This window comes from Hyaena hyaena, unplaced genomic scaffold (genome assembly GCF_003009895.1).
Source record: "Hyaena hyaena isolate Hyena2069 unplaced genomic scaffold, ASM300989v1 scaffold_876, whole genome shotgun sequence".
Lineage (NCBI taxonomy): Eukaryota > Metazoa > Chordata > Mammalia > Carnivora > Hyaenidae > Hyaena > Hyaena hyaena.
In genome coordinates, this window is record NW_024081512.1 from 223,056 (window position 1) to 238,035 (window position 14,980).

The 14,980-nt window shown below is 41.6% G+C and overlaps 2 protein-coding genes across 7 annotated transcripts in view; one reads left to right on the plus strand and one right to left on the minus strand.

The window, feature by feature from the left end:
• Positions 1 to 248, minus strand: part of TMEM68 (transmembrane protein 68) — a 38,102-nt gene extending 37,854 nt beyond the window's left edge. For 4 of the 6 annotated variants that reach the window (XM_039220296.1, XM_039220297.1, XM_039220294.1 and 1 more), the window contains exon 1: positions 19 to 245. The gene's annotated coding sequence lies outside the window, so the exon portion shown is untranslated. Of the gene's footprint in view, positions 1 to 18 lie in introns of all 6 variants that reach the window. The other 2 variants (XR_005526047.1, XM_039220295.1) reach the window with 2 other exon arrangements.
• A 92-nt stretch (positions 249 to 340) lies between these two features.
• TGS1 (trimethylguanosine synthase 1) overlaps positions 341 to 14,980 on the plus strand; it is a 42,099-nt gene continuing 27,459 nt past the window's right edge. Inside the window, exons 1-5 of the mRNA XM_039220290.1 lie at positions 341 to 621; positions 7,644 to 7,708; positions 9,948 to 10,108; positions 10,741 to 11,563; positions 14,110 to 14,227. Of these exons, the coding sequence (XP_039076221.1) occupies positions 518 to 621; positions 7,644 to 7,708; positions 9,948 to 10,108; positions 10,741 to 11,563; positions 14,110 to 14,227 (1,271 nt within the window). The 5' untranslated portion in view covers positions 341 to 517. The remainder of the gene's footprint in view (positions 622 to 7,643; positions 7,709 to 9,947; positions 10,109 to 10,740; positions 11,564 to 14,109; positions 14,228 to 14,980) is intronic.

Consider the following 14,980-nt stretch of genomic DNA (forward strand, 5'->3'; position numbering starts at 1 on the left):
ACTCCGGGGCTGCCTCACCGAGACTGGACTCGCGGTCCTGGCTGCTCGGAGCCCCGCGACACCGACGCGGAGCCGTGCGCCGGGCAGGGAGAACGAGACGAGCACCGACGCGGCTCCGGCGGGGGCGGCAGAGGCGGCTCGCCCTCACCCTCGAGCCGCGGCGGGAGCCCTTCGGTGGCTCCGCGACCGAGGGAAGGGGGAAAATTCCAGCGGCCGGTGTCCCTCCCCCTCCGAGAGCAACCTGTGAAGAAAAAGACGAACGTCGGCTGCAGCCCGGACCGCGTTGAGCGTGACACCGCCTGTCGCCCCGCCCCTTCCGGGTCCGCCCGGCGCCACTTCCGGCGGCGGCCCCTCGGCTGGCTCCAGGCTCGAGCAGCCCCGGGCCCGTTCCTAAACCCGTGACGTGCCCCTGGGGCGCGCCGGCGAGACCTCCTTTCGGGGTCCGAGAGCCGAGCAGAGGCGGGGGAGGCTGGTCGCGTGTCGTTGGGCGCGGGGCTTCCTGCTCCGCGGTGGGAACATGTGCTGCGAGAAGTGGGGCCGCGTGGCCGAAATGTTTCTCTTCATTGAAGACCTGGAGGAGGATTCTAAGATCCTGTGCCTGTGCTCCAGGGCCTTCGTGGAGTAAGTAAAAACGCGGTCCCCTTCATTCCTGGCACACTTCTTCCCCAGAAGTGGATTGATCTCCGAGGCGTGGCCGAAGCCGGAAACCCTTGGGCCAGGTGGTTTCTGGAAAGAAAAGTCCTAAGAGTTCACGCAGAGGTCGCCCGTGGCCGTTAAGTGGAGTAAATCGACTTTGTAGGCTGCTGTGAAAAAATGTGGCAGCTGGTTTGTTTCGTTTGCATACACAGGGGACATTTAAAAATCGGGGAAGTGAAATGTAAAGTCCCCTTAATGGATGTGACAGCTCGGGTTGAAGACTAAGAGGAGTACGTTTTGTGGGTTACCCTTGGTTAAAACCTTGAGATTTATTCAAGCGCATCTGTGCGCGTACACAGAGCTTCCGATTACCCGAGATAAAAGGTTGAACTAGAATTCCATCCGTTTTTGTGCTACCCTTTTGGAAAATGTTTGGGGTAAGCGTTGCCCGACTTGGAAGATAGCCGGTGGGTGGGAAACAACGAACTAACGAATCGGATTATAGGGATGGCTGTCTTCCTATTACTGTGTGAGTTAAGCCACTTCAGTCATTGTTTTCATCCCTAAAACAGGAATGTGTACCCCGGTGATCTCGCGGGTTTATTGTCAGATTCAACTTGCGGAAGTACATTTTATGTATTATACTTTTAATGTAGTAGAATAATGCAGTTTGAAGAAATTCTTACTGTTTCTGTGTTTGGGGGGAGTAATCGGAAAATTAGCCCAAAAGGAAGTTCAACACGATGTTTAGTTTTTAAAATGTTGCCATCTTTGCATACATGCCTGCATGTACACATGTTTTCTGTGGTTCTTTCTGTTAGGTACCCTGGGAGGCACTGGGGTATAAGCCACAGCCTGGCCCTACACACTATGAGCTTACTCTCTAGCAATAGTAAGACAACTGTTACATGATTATTTAGGAAATTACAGTTGTAAATGCTACCGGAGAGAAGTACACGGGGCTATGAGAGCAAAAACCTAATCTTTCTTCAAAGATCACAGAGATTTCTTTGCAGAGTAGCATTTGAAAAGAGGTATAAAAAGTGGAAATAAATTGGAGTATGTTTGAGGGACAGGGAGAGGGAGGGATGAGCAGAACTCTGTAAAAAGCAGAAGATCTTAACCCAGATCTACATAGTTAGTTCTTAGCCTGTGGCCAGATTGAGTCTTGGGGCTATCTTCATGAAGCTTCCTTTCCAAAACAAAGAGAAAGGGAATGCGAGTTATAAACTGTAAAAAGTTGATGGGGCACCTGGGTGCCCCAGTCAGTTAAGCATTTGACTTCAGCTCAGGCCATGATCTCACATTTGGCAAGTTCAGGCCCCCAAGACTGGCTTTGTGCTGACTGACACAGCTCAGAGCCTGGAGCCTACTTTGGATTCTGTGTCTCCCTCCGTTGCTGCCCCTCCCTCACTCATGTTCTGTGCGTCTCTCTCAAAAATAAATAATAAACATTAAAAAGAGTTTTAAAAAATGCAAAAAGTTGAGAAAAATTGTCATGCCATACCCCTACAAAACACTATTGCTACTAGATTGCAATTAAAGCAACTTTATTTAAAACACAATTTAGGGGATGCTTGGGTGGCTCAGTCCAAGTCATGATCTCATGATCATGGGATGGAACCTGATGGGCTGGTGATGGGCTGGCGCTGAGCATGGAAACTGCTTAAGATTTTCTCTCTCTCCTTCCGGCCCTCCCCCTCTTCCCCACTGGTACACACGAACACACACTCTCTCTCTCTCAAAATAAAAATAAATTAATAATAAATAAATAAAACAATTTAATTGCCATATAAATCACTAATTACTTTGAATTTAGTCTTTTTGGACCAAAATGTTCACTTTTTAAAATTTTATATAATTTCATACATATTAAAACTTGGAAGCTCTACTTTGCTCTTAGAAGTTACATTCTGAGGTCAAAATAGGTAAAGAGAAAAGACCGGCTTCTTCCTTTAGATCATTTAATGCTCAGACAAATTATAACCCCTTAGAACAAAAAGAGCTTGGAAATATGATCTTGAAATTATTTCCGGTAGAAGTCCTTAGGACTTGGAGACATGCTGGAAGTTCAGAGGCTTAATAGTGTGACCTTGACTTTCCAGGGAGGAAAAAGGTCTGTTTCACAATCTTAAAACAACAGATTGTTAGCAAAATTCTAGAATCGATTATTAAACTGAGCAAACAGTACCATACATTGGAGCAGAAATAGAAGATGAACATTAGCATAGGTGCCTAATACCTGAGAATCAGCATTGAGTTGATTCTCATACTAAGCAAGATTATTGTACACCTCTCCTAGAAGGCAGGAAATAGAACCTAATACTGTAATTAATTTTTATTTTCTGAGGACATTATATTAACATACTGTCGGGTGCCTTGTGGCTCAGTCAGTTGAGCATCTGACTTTGCCTCATGTCAAGATCTCGCAGTTCGTGAGTTTGAGCCCCGCACGAGGCTCTGTGCTGACAGCTCAGAGCCCGGAACCTGCTTGGAATTCTGTCTCCCTTGCTCTCTGCCCCTCCCCTGCTCGTACTCTGTCTCTATCAAAAATAAATAAAATAAACATTAAAAAGTTAACATACTGTTTTATGAGCTCTAGAGTAATAATTCTGTTTCATCTGCATATTCAGGAATCCATACATTATATATATGAAAAAGACACAATCACATGAATGGTGCTCTATAAAATAATCATCACAATGGCTCAGTAGTAACATGAAAAAATACCTTATGTTAATAAACATCTGAATACAACACATCTATACTATAATTACACTTATGTAAATATATACTATAATTACACTTATGTAAATATTTTGTGTTTATATGTACAGAGTCTAGAATAGAATATAGTAAAATGCTAAAATGATGGGAGTAGATTTTTGTCACAAAAATAATTATTATTTAATTCTTTTTGTAGTAAATCATTTTTTTCTTGAATAAGATTTATTTATTCCTTATATATATCTGATGCTATTCATTCTTATAAAGTCTATGCTTTTCTTTTTTTATTTTATTATTATTTTTGAAATTTAAATCCAAGTTAACATATAGTGTAATAATGACTTCAGGAACAGAATTTAGTGATTCATCACTTTCATATAACATCCCAGTGCTCATCCCAACAAGGGTCCTTCTTAATACCCCTTGCCCATTTAGCCCATTCCCCTACCCAGCACCCCTCCAGCAACCCTCAGTTTGTTCTCTGTGTTTAAGACTCTTGTATGGTTTGTCTCCCTCTCTGTTTTATGTTATTTTTGCTTCCCTTTTGTTCATCTGTTTAAAGACTTAAAGTCCACATATGACTGAAGTCATATGATATTAGTCTTTGACTTATTTCACTTAGTATAATATACTTTAGTTCCATCCACATTGTTGCAGATGGCAAGATTTCATTCTTTTTGATTGCCAGGTAATAGTCCGTTTGTGTGTGTGTGTGTGCGCGCGCGTATACATATATATATCTCCACACTTCTGTGTGTATATATGTCTATATACTTGTGTGTGTGTATATATACATATATATATGTATATACACATATATACCACATCTTTATCCATTCATCCATCGATGGATATCTTGGCTCTTTCTGTACTTTGGCTATTGTTGCTAACGCTGCTATAAACATTGGGGTGCATGTGTCCCTTTGAAACAACACTCCTGTATCCTTTGGATAAATATTTAGTGCAGTTGCTGGGCCATAGGGTAGTTCTGTTTTTAATTTTTTGAGGAATCTCCATACTGTTTTCCAGAGTGGCTGCACCAGTTTGCATTCCCACCGGCAGTGCAAGAGGGTTCCTCTTTCTCCACATCCTCACCAACATCTGTTGTTGTCTGAGTTGTTAATGTTAGCCATTCTGTAAGGTGGTATCTCAGTATGGTTTTGATTTATATTCTCCTGATGATGAGTACAGTTGAGCATTTTTTCATGTGTCTGTTAGCCATCTGGATGTCTTTGGACAAGTGTCTGTTCTTGTCTTTTGCCCATTTCTTCACTGGATTATTTGTTTTTTGGGTGTTGATTTTGATAAGTTCTTTATAGAGTTTACATACTAACCCTTTGTCTGATATTTCATTTGCAAATACCTTCTCATTCTGTTGGTTGCCTTTTAGTTTTGCTGATTGTTTCCTTCGCTGTGCAGAAGTTTTTTATCTTGATGAGGTCCCAATAGTTCATTTTTGCTTTTGTTTCCCTTGTCTCTGGAGATGTGTCAAGAAGTTGCTCTAGCTGAGGTCAAAGAAGTTGATGCCTGTTTTCTCCTGTAGGATTTTGATGGCTTCCTGTCTTACATTTAGGTCTTTCATCCATTTTAAGCTTTATTTTTGTGTATGGTGTAAGAAAGTGGCCTAGGTTCATTCTTCTGCATGTCACTGTCCAGTTTTCCCAGCACCATTTGCTGAAGACACTATCTTTCCTGCTTTGTCAGAGATTAGTTGGCCATTTAGTAAACCATTTTAAAATAATTTCAAACTTAAAAGGATAGGTCAGAGAACTATATTCCCTGCTAGCCAGATAAACCAGGTCTCAATAGTTAACTACAGTTTGCTCCATCTCTCCCTCTGCAGCCCCAGAGACACATGCCCATGCCCCCTTTCTGATGCACAGTTCCAGCATAATTCCTCTTATGTTTACTTATGACTTGTCAGTCTCCTCCTGTGGAAAAATTCTTCACCCTTTCTGTCCCTTTCGTGGCCTCAACATTTTAAAAAGTGCAGACCTTACCTTCTCCTGTAGGCCGACCTTGCTTACCCTGGGTCTGTCTGATAGTTCAGCAGAGCTGGGGTTGTGCCTCCTGGGCAGGAACGCCACAGAAATGATCCTGTGCTGAGCCCTGCATCACGTCAGCGGTGACCTTCTGTAGATCCAGGCCACCACTGGTAACATTAACCTCCATTGCCTACTCAGACTGGAGTCTTCCAGCTTTCTCTGCTATAAAGTCATAGTGATTCCCTTTGTATTAATTGGTGTGCTGTGGGGAAGTACCCATGCCGTTTCTGCCCAAATCCCCTACCTCTTGAGGATTGCCAAAGGGTGACTCTCTGTCTCTATCATTCTACTTGTATTAGTTGGTATTCTGTATGGAGCACTTTCCCTTCTCTCCCATGTGCTTACATTAACATGAACTCTGGCTTCTTTGTTTATTATTTAAGTTATATTTTATTACTGCCATTTATTTTGATGTTCCTGTTGCCTCAGCTTTAGCAGGTGGGGGCCTCTTGAGGTGGCTTGTATATCATTTTGATGTGTTCCTGACATTGTTAGACCTCCTCCTAACCTCTGGCACAGAAGGTGACTCCAGCTTATCTTGTATAAGCTTGTTATCCATGCTTCAACCTATAACTGCCATTTTTGAAGGTACCTTGGTTCCTTTTAGCAGAGTGTAGTGTTTAGAAACCAAGACTTGGGTGTTCATTGTGTTCATTGCTCCTGGGCTTTCATTTCCTCTATACTCTCTCAGCAGATAGAGTCAGGCAGGACATGTCTGTGTTGTATATATGGACATAAATACGTGTAAGTGTGTAGGAATATCTTGGCTGTCATTATCCTCAATACATTTACTTATTTGCTCAGTGTAACCAATCTTGCAGTCATCTTTTTAGCCATTACCTCCACCTGACGGGGCACCTAGTGCCACATTACCTCGAGTGCTGACGGGCACATGGTTGGTGCCCTCGGTGCAGCTGCTGCTCTCCCCCAGCCCCAGCCCCCTCGCCACTGTCCAGGGTTCTTGGGGCCCAGTGGGCGCTGTGCCAGAGAACATTGGCGTGTGTGCCGTCCTGCAATGAGTCATCGCCTACTTTTTCTTTTATAAAGTATCAAAAAATAAGCAGGAGGATAGTGAAGTATATTGTGTATACAAGAACTTTATTTGGTTGACTTTATTGTGGCTCTGTTGGAAAAAGAGTAGTAGGAATTACTTGAAGATGGCTTTATTCTGGTAGTTCTGATGGAGCTTATTACAGTTGGATTTAATGGTAGGAAGACCAATGCAAAATTCTCTCCTTATTTGAAGTGTCGTGTTAAAATCTTAGCAGATAGAAAACAAATCTAGAAGCAGGTATGTAAAGAAAGGTTTAATTAATCACTGTTGTTAAAAATTGTTGGGACTGGGGCACTGGCCAGCTCAGGCCGTGGGGCATGCAGCTCCTGACCTTGGGATTCTGAGTTTGAGCCCCACGTTAGGCATCGAGCTTTCTTAAATAATTATTTAATTAAAAATTGTTGAGACTGAATTGTTTTGCTTTGACTTATGTTTTGGTTTGATAAAATATTTAAATAAGAACTTCATTGTATGTTAGTCCCAAAACAACCTTTGCTTGGACTGTGACTCTCTTGTCTACTAGGCAATGATAACTTGTCCTGTTTGTAAATGGAGTAGGGTCTACATGTGGATTTATATATGTGTAAGATAAAATCTTTATATCTCATACACGTATAAATCCCCCTCCCCTTTTTTTTTTAAGTGTTTATTTTTGAGAGAGCAAGAGACAGAGCATGAGAGGGCGAGGGCATAGAGAGAGACACACAAGAATCCTAAGCAGTCTCCTGGCTCTGAGCTGTCAGGACAGAACTGATGTGGGGATCAAACCCATGAGCCATGAGATGTGACCTGAGCCAAAGTTGGACACTTAACTGGCTGAGCCCCCCAGTGCCCCTAAATCCTTCCACTTTTATGCTCACGTCTTACAGCAAGTTTAGAGAACACTTCCTCGTTCATATATTGTAAGATCAATTCTTCCCCCAATACCAGAATTACCCTTTTATTATATTAGTAATAATTATAAATGCTTCCATGTGATATATATTACCTGTCTTACATATATCATCCTTATAATGACCTCATGAGGTACATATTTTTTCCTCTGTATTACAGATGAAGAAAATATATTAGCAGATTGCTTTTCTGTTCCTTAACATTTTAAATTAATCTATGCCACCTTGAACTTGTTTTCTTCTCAGCTTTATAATTTATTTCAATATTGACTTTAATTTTCTTCGCAGAGATCGAAAATTGTGCAATTTGGGATTAAAAGGCTACTATGTCAAAGGCAATGGTGACAATGCAGGTAATACAGCATAAAACCGTATGGTCCCTTTTTGCTCGAAATAACTATAATATTGATTTTAAATGTAATTTGTTATAATACCATATTGATGTGTTGCATAATATATTACAAACGACAAGCCAGTAATTACAGTCCTTATTTTTTATTATAACATGGTTCTAGAATCCTTATCGAAGCCCATCTTTTCATTTCCTGCGGCTGGCTCCTCTGTGGACCTAAAGAGCTCCTCTTTTGCTCTATGTCGCATTCCTTCCTGAGCTGTTGCCCTTAGATAAGAGCAACCTGAAATTTGAAGCTTTGGAAAGTAGAGAGCATATGTTTTCTTTTTCCAGCAAAATTGTATTGTGTTGAAAGATCCACAGAGGCACATTAAGATTGTCAAGAGTTTATTTGAGCACGCATCTCTCCAAGTCAGCCAGTGCCAGCTCCCTGGATAGGAGCACCCCTCCAGAGCAGGAGTTCAGGGAGGGCTTCTTACAGAGAAGATGTAGGAGCAGAGCAAGGAAATTATTTGATTTGACTGTGGCTTAATCAGTGGCCTCATTTGGGGAAGCCTGCTGGCTATTTGTGATTGGTTGTTTTTAAGTTTTATTTTCTTAGATTTGAGTGCTTTGATTCTAGCTTGGGCTTTTGGTTTGCTTACTTAGACAACAATGGCCTTAGAGCCACTTCCGTCTAATGACTTCCTTGTTTATATTCTTTAACAATTGTATAAATAAATTATTCAGGATAAACGCCAAGCGAACATCCACAGTCTTCTGACTGAAGTAAAGGGCCCATCGTCTGGGTTAACTTTCCCAGATAACAAATAGAATTTGTTCTATTCTTTGAGTCTTGCCTAGTTCCCTGGAAAGCATCTTGCTCTCCCTCTGCCTCCCCTCTGAGACCACGTTTGTTCTTTCCACACAGATCTTTTTTGTTTCTTTAGATACAGTTGAGCAAGAGTTCTAGGCTAAAGTCAGCACAAGTAAAATGTGTCATGTTCCCTTTTAAAAGTCCTTTAACTCTCACAATGATGGAACAAGTCACTGTGTCTTCAGTTGATCGCTAGGTAATGTGTTTGCTTTGTGTTTCAATGTAATGTACAAATAAGGTTTCTTTAGGCACCAGGCTCCTGCGAAATGTAAAATATGCATACCATGGGGCACCTGGGTGGCTCATGATCTCGTGCTTGTGACATTGGCCCCCGTGTCAGCATGGAGCCTGCTCGGGATTCTCTCCCTCTCTCCCTCTACCCCTTTCCCCTGCTTGTGTACACTCTCCCTCCCTCTCAGTCTCTCAAAATAAATAAACAAATAATACACATACCATGAAAGGAACATAAAACTTAGCACATTTGTTTTTCCTGTTTGCTCTCTCTTGAACTTTAATTGAATGGAATGGTAAGTGGAATCTCCCTTATTATTTAGGCAGAGATGTTTTTTCCCCTCTTTGTTTTAGTAGAATTTGTACACAAAAGATTTCTTTATAGTCTCCATTTTTGCTTTGTAAGATTCGCTGTTCTGTTGCCTAGAGCCATTTAGCTGGAGTGCTGCTCAGCCCTAATTGAGTTTGCAAATATATCCAGTGATATTTATCTCACATTTCCAGTGGCTAATGGAGCATTTGAATGGCATTTGTCCTTCTAAGGATATGATATACTGTTATCTAACTGTATTCGTATAAAGCAAAACTTACTTTATTGTAATAAGCCAGGTTTTTTGGAAGACCTAGAATCAAGGAGTTTGAAAGGATCTTCCGGTTCAGTAGATTTCAGACTTTTAATACTAGAACGCTTTCATTAAATCATCTCTCCCAGAGAGTCACAGAATACAAATTCTAGTTGTGATCAAAGCACCCTCGAGGTGCCTGAAGACATACCTTTCACCTCTCTTATTACCAGCTCCTAAAATAACTCCACAAATCATCATTTGAAATTCACTGATGGTTTAGCCATATTGCATGTAGCGATATACACGTCCACGTCCCCCTTACCTCCTCAGTGCTTTGCCCAGTGCAAAGTGCTCTGCCTAGCACAGAGGAGGTGCTTAGTAAGTGTAACTTGCATGGGAAGCTGGTAGCAGGCAGGCAGACTAGAAGTCGTCTCTGGATTCCTATTTGGCTGTTTTTTACTAGTCTATAACTCCTTAAAAATAGTAACGTTTGCATAATTCTGGATCTCAGTCTCCTCTTTGAAATGAGGATGATAAAACTTACAGCTCATTTTCTCTAAAACGAAGCTAACAAATGCTGTCTGTAGGAGACCAAGCCACAGAAGAGGAGGAAGGTGGCACTACAGAGTCACAGGACAGCAAAGGCTTAGGCCTGGATGAAAGTGAACTTGATTCTGAGGCTGAACTCATGAGAAGTATGGGACTACCACTTCAGTTTGGTGGTGTATCTGCACATAAGAATTTTGAGGTGAGTAGGGGTGCCTGAGTGCCTCGGTCGGTTAAATGTCTGACTCTCGATTTCAGCTCAGGTTGTGATATTGCAGTTCGTGAGTTCAGCCCCTGTGTCAGTCTCTGTGCTAGCAGTGCGGAGCCCGCTTGGGATCCCGTGTCTTTCTCTGCCTTTCCCCAGCTTGTGCACACAGGCGTGTGTGCTCTGTCTCTCTCTCTCCTCTCTCTCCTCCTCCCTCCCCTTCCCACCCCCTCCCAAAATCAACTTTAAAAATAAATAAATAAATTTTTTTTTTTAAATTTACATAAATATAAGTTACTTTTATTTCTGTCTCTTCATTTTCTTCATAAAATACGACATGGAATTATTTTATCTCAAATCTAACACATTCATAAATTAAGGCACTCCACCTCCTTGTAAATGTACATATTTATAAATTAACCAAAACTAAAAGTTTTGATGTGTGTCTGTGTTTGATTTTTCCTCCTTGTGTAAACATAGATAGTAAAATTAACTTGTGGGTGTAACTAAAGCCCAAGATGGAGGTTTGAGGATATATTATTTAGTTTAATGGTAAAATAGACTTGGATTCTACTTTCTCTTACAGTTTATGAGGTGCATTTTGTATTCAAGTTATTTCTCTTACGTAGGTGTCTATGAATACTAGAAATAAAGTTAAAATCAAAAAGAAAAAGAAAAAACACCAAAAGAGGTACTTAGATGAAATTATCAGAGAATCTTGGAGACAAGAATATGAAGAAGATGACATTTTGGCCTCAGACAATCCGTGTTCAGTTGAACAGTATGAGAATACCAAAACATGTAAACTTCAAACCAAAAAAGACATTGAAACTGAAAATCTTCCTGTTGAAACTACATTATGTCCAAAGCTAGAAATTACAGAGAAATGGGAAAAATATTGGAATGAATATGGTGGAGTACTGTTATGGCAAAGCTGGCAAGAAAAACATTCAGGTCAGACGCTGTGCTCTGAACCTTGGAACATTCCTGATACAAAAGAGGAATGGGACCAACATTACAATCAACTTTATTGGTATTATTTGGAACAGTTTCAGTATTGGGAAGCTCAGGGTTGGACTTTTGAGGCCTCAGAAACCTGTGATACAGAGACTTGTGGGCCTAAAATAGTTGACAACGAGAAAGGTGAAAATTGCATAAAAGCGGACTTGACGTCTTTTCCATCTTCATCTATTACAATTGATAGTGAAAGCTCTAGTTCAAGTGATAAAGAGCATAAAGAAATACTTGATGGGATTAGTAATATAAGTCTGAATTCAGAGGAGGTGGAACAGAGCCCGTTAGAGTCTTCAGTGAGTTGCGATGGATGTCAGTTGCCAAGTGAAGTCGGCAGCAGCAGAGAATGCCCTGCTTCTGGCCAGAGTGAACCATGTCACAGAGGAACCAAGGACAACAGTGCCTCTGGGAATGGAGGCACAGACCAACCAGCTCAGGGTAAGACTGGCCAAGATTTATGCTACTACACAGCAGTTAGGAAAATGAACCTACTGAGCAAAATAATGAACACTAATCCTTTATGGTAGAGTTACACAATGCCAGCTACATTTTATAGTATAATATGACTTAATCCATATGTCACAAGTTGTTCGTTACCCTTTCATATAAATCAGAAGAATATTTGCAAAGGGTTCTCAAAAGTATCATTCCTTCTACTTGTACCTTGGCGGCGCATCAGTTAAAACTTGGAATTCCCTTGGGGCGCCTGGGTGGCTCAGTCTGTTAAGTATCAGGCTTCGGCTCAGGTCATGATCTCACAGTCTGTGAATTTGAGCCCCACGTCAGGCTCTGTGCTGACAGCTCAGAGCCTGGAGCCTGTTTTGGATTCTGTGTGTGTCTCTCTCTCTAACCCTCCCCCACTCGTGCTCTGTCTCTCTTGCTCTCAAAAATAGATAAAACAAAAACAAAAAGCCTTTAACTCCCTTGAGAAATTTAGAGTGGGCATGAACTTCCAAGTGTCTGTGAAGCAAATGTACATATAAGAGGCATGTTAGAGAATGGTTCCGAGTACACAATGGATATCAGGCAAATCTGATTCCGAGTCCTATCTGGAAACTTATTTTGGAATAAATGAAGTCTTTCTCTGTAGGGAATCTCAACGGGACATGATATTAATTTATATCTGGAAGAGTTGACTTCAGGATTCTCATTAAATATCCAGGATAAGGAACTTAGCTGACTCCAGGCTAAGTGATTGAAAACATAAACAAAATCTATCATGCAAATTGGTGTCTAAAGAACTAGAGAAAGATGAAAGAAAGCCAGTGAGAGGTATGTGAAGTCAGAGGTGGTTAAGAATACTCTTGCTGGCAGGCGCCTGGGTGGCTTAGTCAGTTAAGCGTCCGACTTTCGCTTAGGTCATGATCTCACGGTTCGTGGGTTCGAGCCCCGCGTCGGGCTCTGTGCTGACTGCCAGCTCAGAGCCTGGAGCCTATTTCAGAGTCTGTGTCTCCCTCTCTCTCTGACCCTCCCCTGCTCACACTGTCTCCCTCTCTCTCCTAGAAATAAATAAAAATAGTAAAAAAAAAAGAATGCTCTTGCTGGGGAGAAAGAGTCTAACTGATGGCAACAGGAAAATGCAAGTGGAGGAAATCTTTATAACTTCAGAATTTCCTTAGTGGCTAAGATGCCCTCTTGGCATCCTTGATGTTTGGTGCTAGAAAAGTCTACTTTATAACATAGGGCTTTCTTCTCGGTCTCATTCCCGTGTGAAGCAAAAGGTTTTGGCATTTATTTGCTTTGTTCCTTGGATTGCTGATCTTCATCTAGCTGAGAGTTTCCTTTAGAGAGTTACTAAAGGACCCTACCTTACTTTTTAATGTCTTTTTTCTCTGTGCTCTTCCAATGGAGCTTACCTAAGTATTCTCATTCCTTTCTATTTTGGTGTTATTTTCATCCCTTTTTTAATATGATGATTTTATGTTAGTCTTTTGACACTCCTCTGTACTCTCTCAATAACTTTCTGTGCTGATTTTGACCATGTACCAGATTTTGAATCTGTATATTGGCCAGCGTATTGGCCCCGTCTTACTACTTCGTGTTCCTCCTCTGATCATCCTCCCTAATCTTCCTGTATGTTCCCTTTGTCAAACACAGTCAGCCTCCTAGTCTCTGTCTTCTGTTGTCTGTTTCCTAATTTACATTTATAGATTGGCCATTTCTGTTGCCTTTTCCCTTAATTGTATAATTGGCCATTTCTTTAATTAGTCCCAGGGTGAGTGCCATCAGGATCAGTCTGAGAATTCTAGGTTTTAGTTTGTTTTGGACCCTCCCTTGAGATCACAACACAATTTATATATATTGCATGTTTTCTACATAAGTATATATGTTTTCTGCTGCTTGTGGTTGCTTATTCTGAAATAGTCCGTGCCTACACAGAGTATCCCGTTGTCTACACTGCAGACACCTCTCCACTTCTAGTCCCACCTATTCACTTTGTGCCAGTCTGAAGAAACAAGGAACAAAGACAGGCCCATCAATTGGAGCTGCTACAAGTTTAAAAGTAGTCTTTTTAAATGATGGCGCTTGCCTTTCTGTTAACTTCCAGTGTTAATTTAAGGGCTATGTTAGAGACAAATGTATTTGTTTCTTAATGAAGAGAAATCATTTTCAGTCATTGTATTACACTGTCTTTAAAGTAGTCATTTAAGTTAAAATTCAGTCAAAATGTGATAGCTTTCACAAAAGTAACTGTGGATTAATTTGTGTAGATTTGGACAGTTATGAGGAAAAACTAGTTTTCGTTTGCTTTTTAAGTAGTCAGATCACAGAAACTTTAATAATAGATCGGCCTGACCACAGTTTTATGCTCAGACTCTGCATGTAGATACACAGAATAGGCAGATGCGGCCTGGCGCTGTGCCTGACGTGCACATACGGTTCATTGCAAGAAAGGCAGTGAGATATTTTGATAGCCTTTGTCAGAGGCAGAAGAATTGTCAAAGCAAAGAGCACAATCCACCGCCATATCTCGGCCTCTTTAGATGCTCAGGACTCTTCAGAAGCAAACACAATTAAAGAAAGACCACACCCCAACCGAGCTGACGGAGACGAGAGTGAGGAAGAGCCACCTGAACAGAAGCCCAGCAAACTCAAGAGGAGGCAAGTAACACATCCCCTCTCTATCCACGGTGTGGTAGCAGGAGCACTTGTGGCCGCGAGGGGGTGGCTGGAAAGCGCGTGCTACGTCACAGTACTGCTGGTCCTGTGAGGGGAAAGATGTGACGTACTAGCCTTGGATCACGGTCAGATCCCAGCTCGCCTTCTGCCGCCAGTTTTTGTCTATAAAACGCAACCAGCACTTCTTCTAATGAGATCATTAGGAGGACTGAGCTGGCATGTAATATATCTGACGGTAGTGCCAGGAGACGACGGCTTTTCGTAATATGTCAGTAGATACGACATATGAAGGAAGTTCTGATTTTTTTCAAAAGTCTAAGTCTGTGTTATCACAGAATGTTACTGCTAAAAACCACAAGTATCTAATCCAGTGCTCTTAAGCTGTAGATGGGAATGTGAGGACAGAATGAGAAGAGCTTTGCCCAAAGTTACACAGCAAAGCAGTGGCAGTCCCAAGGCTAATGCCCAGACCAACCCTTCTCTTCCCGAGGCAGTGCTCTGCCAGCACACGACTGATATGTAGGATTAAAGGGGCAGGTGAAATAGGCAGGATACGGTCACATGCTAATTCTGTAAAATACAAGGACAGTATGGACATTACAGAACCTCTGACGTTACCTACAAACACTATTTTTCTGACAGGCTATGAAGTGTTCCACATAGGACTTTTATGTTCCATACAGCTTGTAGAAAAGCAGTAGGCAGACTTCGGAGGCCCGGTGACCTCCTACTTTC